The 2,084-nt window shown below is 40.1% G+C and overlaps 1 protein-coding gene across 1 annotated transcript in view; it reads left to right on the forward strand.

Annotated features, from left to right (window-relative positions):
• The window catches only part of LOC101856386 (bypass of stop codon protein 1), a 36,057-nt gene that overhangs the window by 4,425 nt on the left and 29,548 nt on the right, over positions 1-2,084 (forward strand). Inside the window, exon 3 of the mRNA XM_035972948.1 lies at positions 1,194-1,361. Within this exon, the coding sequence (XP_035828841.1) occupies positions 1,194-1,361 (168 nt within the window). The remainder of the gene's footprint in view (positions 1-1,193; positions 1,362-2,084) is intronic.

Here is a 2,084-nt window from a genome sequence, read left to right on the forward strand (position 1 = left end):
TCACTCTCTTAATCTATCTATCTATCTATCTATCTATCTATCTATCTATCTATCTATCTATCTATCTATCTATCTATCTATCTATCTATCTATCTATCTATCTATCCCTTTCTTCCTCACAAAGTGGACAGCTTGCACCCGTCGGATGACTAAAATAAATCAGTAGCAGGGAGCGCCCTCGTTAAGCCCACATTCCCAGTTAATGTGTTAACGTTACTCGATACCCGCACAAAAAACAGAAGGTTTATTTATACCCTAAAAGAGTTAGCGAAACTCTTGGGCAAAATACCAATCTTGCTTTAGTCAAGAGCGAACCCACTCTTTCCCTCCTTGCTCTTGATTTGGTTCCAAGTGCTCTTCGAGGTGAACCGATATTGCGTCATAATGCGCAGTCTAGGATATTTCATACAAGTCTATGGCTGACTTCTGACCCGCTCTGTGTCCAGATATGGTCGCTTTTAAGGACAAGCGGGCTAACCCAGATTTCGGGAGTCTCCAGAAATCTTGACCTACACCAAAAGTGGGCATTTCCCTACCTATAGGAAAAGTTTGGTTTCATTGGTGTGTATATTTGTTTGGTTATAGAGAAAACCCTCCTTGTCTTTTAAAGAAACTGAACAAGGGGCAAAAACGTTACCTTCGATTTTCTCGAAACAACATTTTTCGGGATAGCCCCCTTGTTCTTAAAAGCGACCACATGAATGTTGAACTCAAATAAAACTTTCAAAAGAACAAGTAAGTAAAAAGGAACGAAACTAATAGACACGCAGAAAGTGCTCATACGTAAGACTTAACGTATACTGAATAATATATTCATTTTCTTCTGTGGAGCTTGTGTATATGTGTATGTGTGTGATTATGTGTGTATATGTGTGCGCGTGTGTGTGCGCGTGTGTGTGCGTGTGTATGCGTGTGTGTATGTGCGTGTGTATGCACGTGTGTGTGTGTGCGTGTGTGTGTGTGTGTGCGCGCGTGTGTGGGTGTATGTATGTATGTGTGTGTACGTGTATGTGTGCGTGTCTGTACGTATGTTTGTGTGTGTGTTTGTGAGAATGTACGCATGCCTTTGTGCGCACATAAAATGTGATTGCGTTCATATCTAAGCTAGAGCGATAACCTTTTTCTATGCTCACTTCCTAACTCATTAACTCAAAGGAAAAACTCTAAAAATCTCCTTCACATTCTTTTTCCAGCCAAGAGACACGGCATCCATGTGTTCACCATCGGAGTGGGGTCGAAGGTCAACGACCTTGAACTCAACCGCATGGCCAGCTACCCGTCCAAAGAGTACGCTTTTGTCGTCGGAGGCTTCCGTTTCCTGGATTCCATCAAGACCAAACTGGCAGTCCAGACGTGCAAAGGTCGGCCTCATCATTGTCCTCGTTATCATTATCATCTTCATCGATTGTCTTTTTTGTTCATCGTGAGCGAGGCCATGATATCTAATTAGTCACCACCCTCAATAATTTATTCGTCGCTTGTATCGGTGTTATTAATTAGTTCGTTTTAATTAGAAAAGGTTTTTACTGGACTAGATCTAATTGTTACACAATTTGCACATAATATTATAAGTGCCAAAGACTAGAAGTATTACTGGGGAGCAATAAACTCAAAAAAGACGGAAGAGAATTCAAGAAGAGATATGTTTCATAGAAGAGGAGGCGCAAACCACACCAGAACACTTCTCAACCACGAGATAAGGACGATAGATGTTTGATAGGAAAGAAGGCGCAAAGCACTCTAAAACACCCGCCAACCACTCACAAAATGTTAATGTCATTTATAGGAATTGATAATAGTTTAATCTTTTTTTTCCTTGTTTTAAGAATAGGTGTTATTGGTAATCAAAATTGTTTTGTTTTACTTTTGGACAAGGCCCCTGGAATGTGTGTTGTAGTTGTTACTGTCAGCATTTTTTATTTTATACTCCTTCACCATTGGCCTTTTTCATGGTCTCACCATGTTAAAGCTAGATATATGTACTAAAAATATTTGACGTTTCATCATCATCATCATCATCATCATCATCATCATCATCATCATCATCATCATCATCATCATCATCATCAGCCAGCAGCAGCAGC

This window comes from Aplysia californica, unplaced genomic scaffold (genome assembly GCF_000002075.1).
Source record: "Aplysia californica isolate F4 #8 unplaced genomic scaffold, AplCal3.0 scaffold00920, whole genome shotgun sequence".
Lineage (NCBI taxonomy): Eukaryota > Metazoa > Mollusca > Gastropoda > Aplysiida > Aplysiidae > Aplysia > Aplysia californica.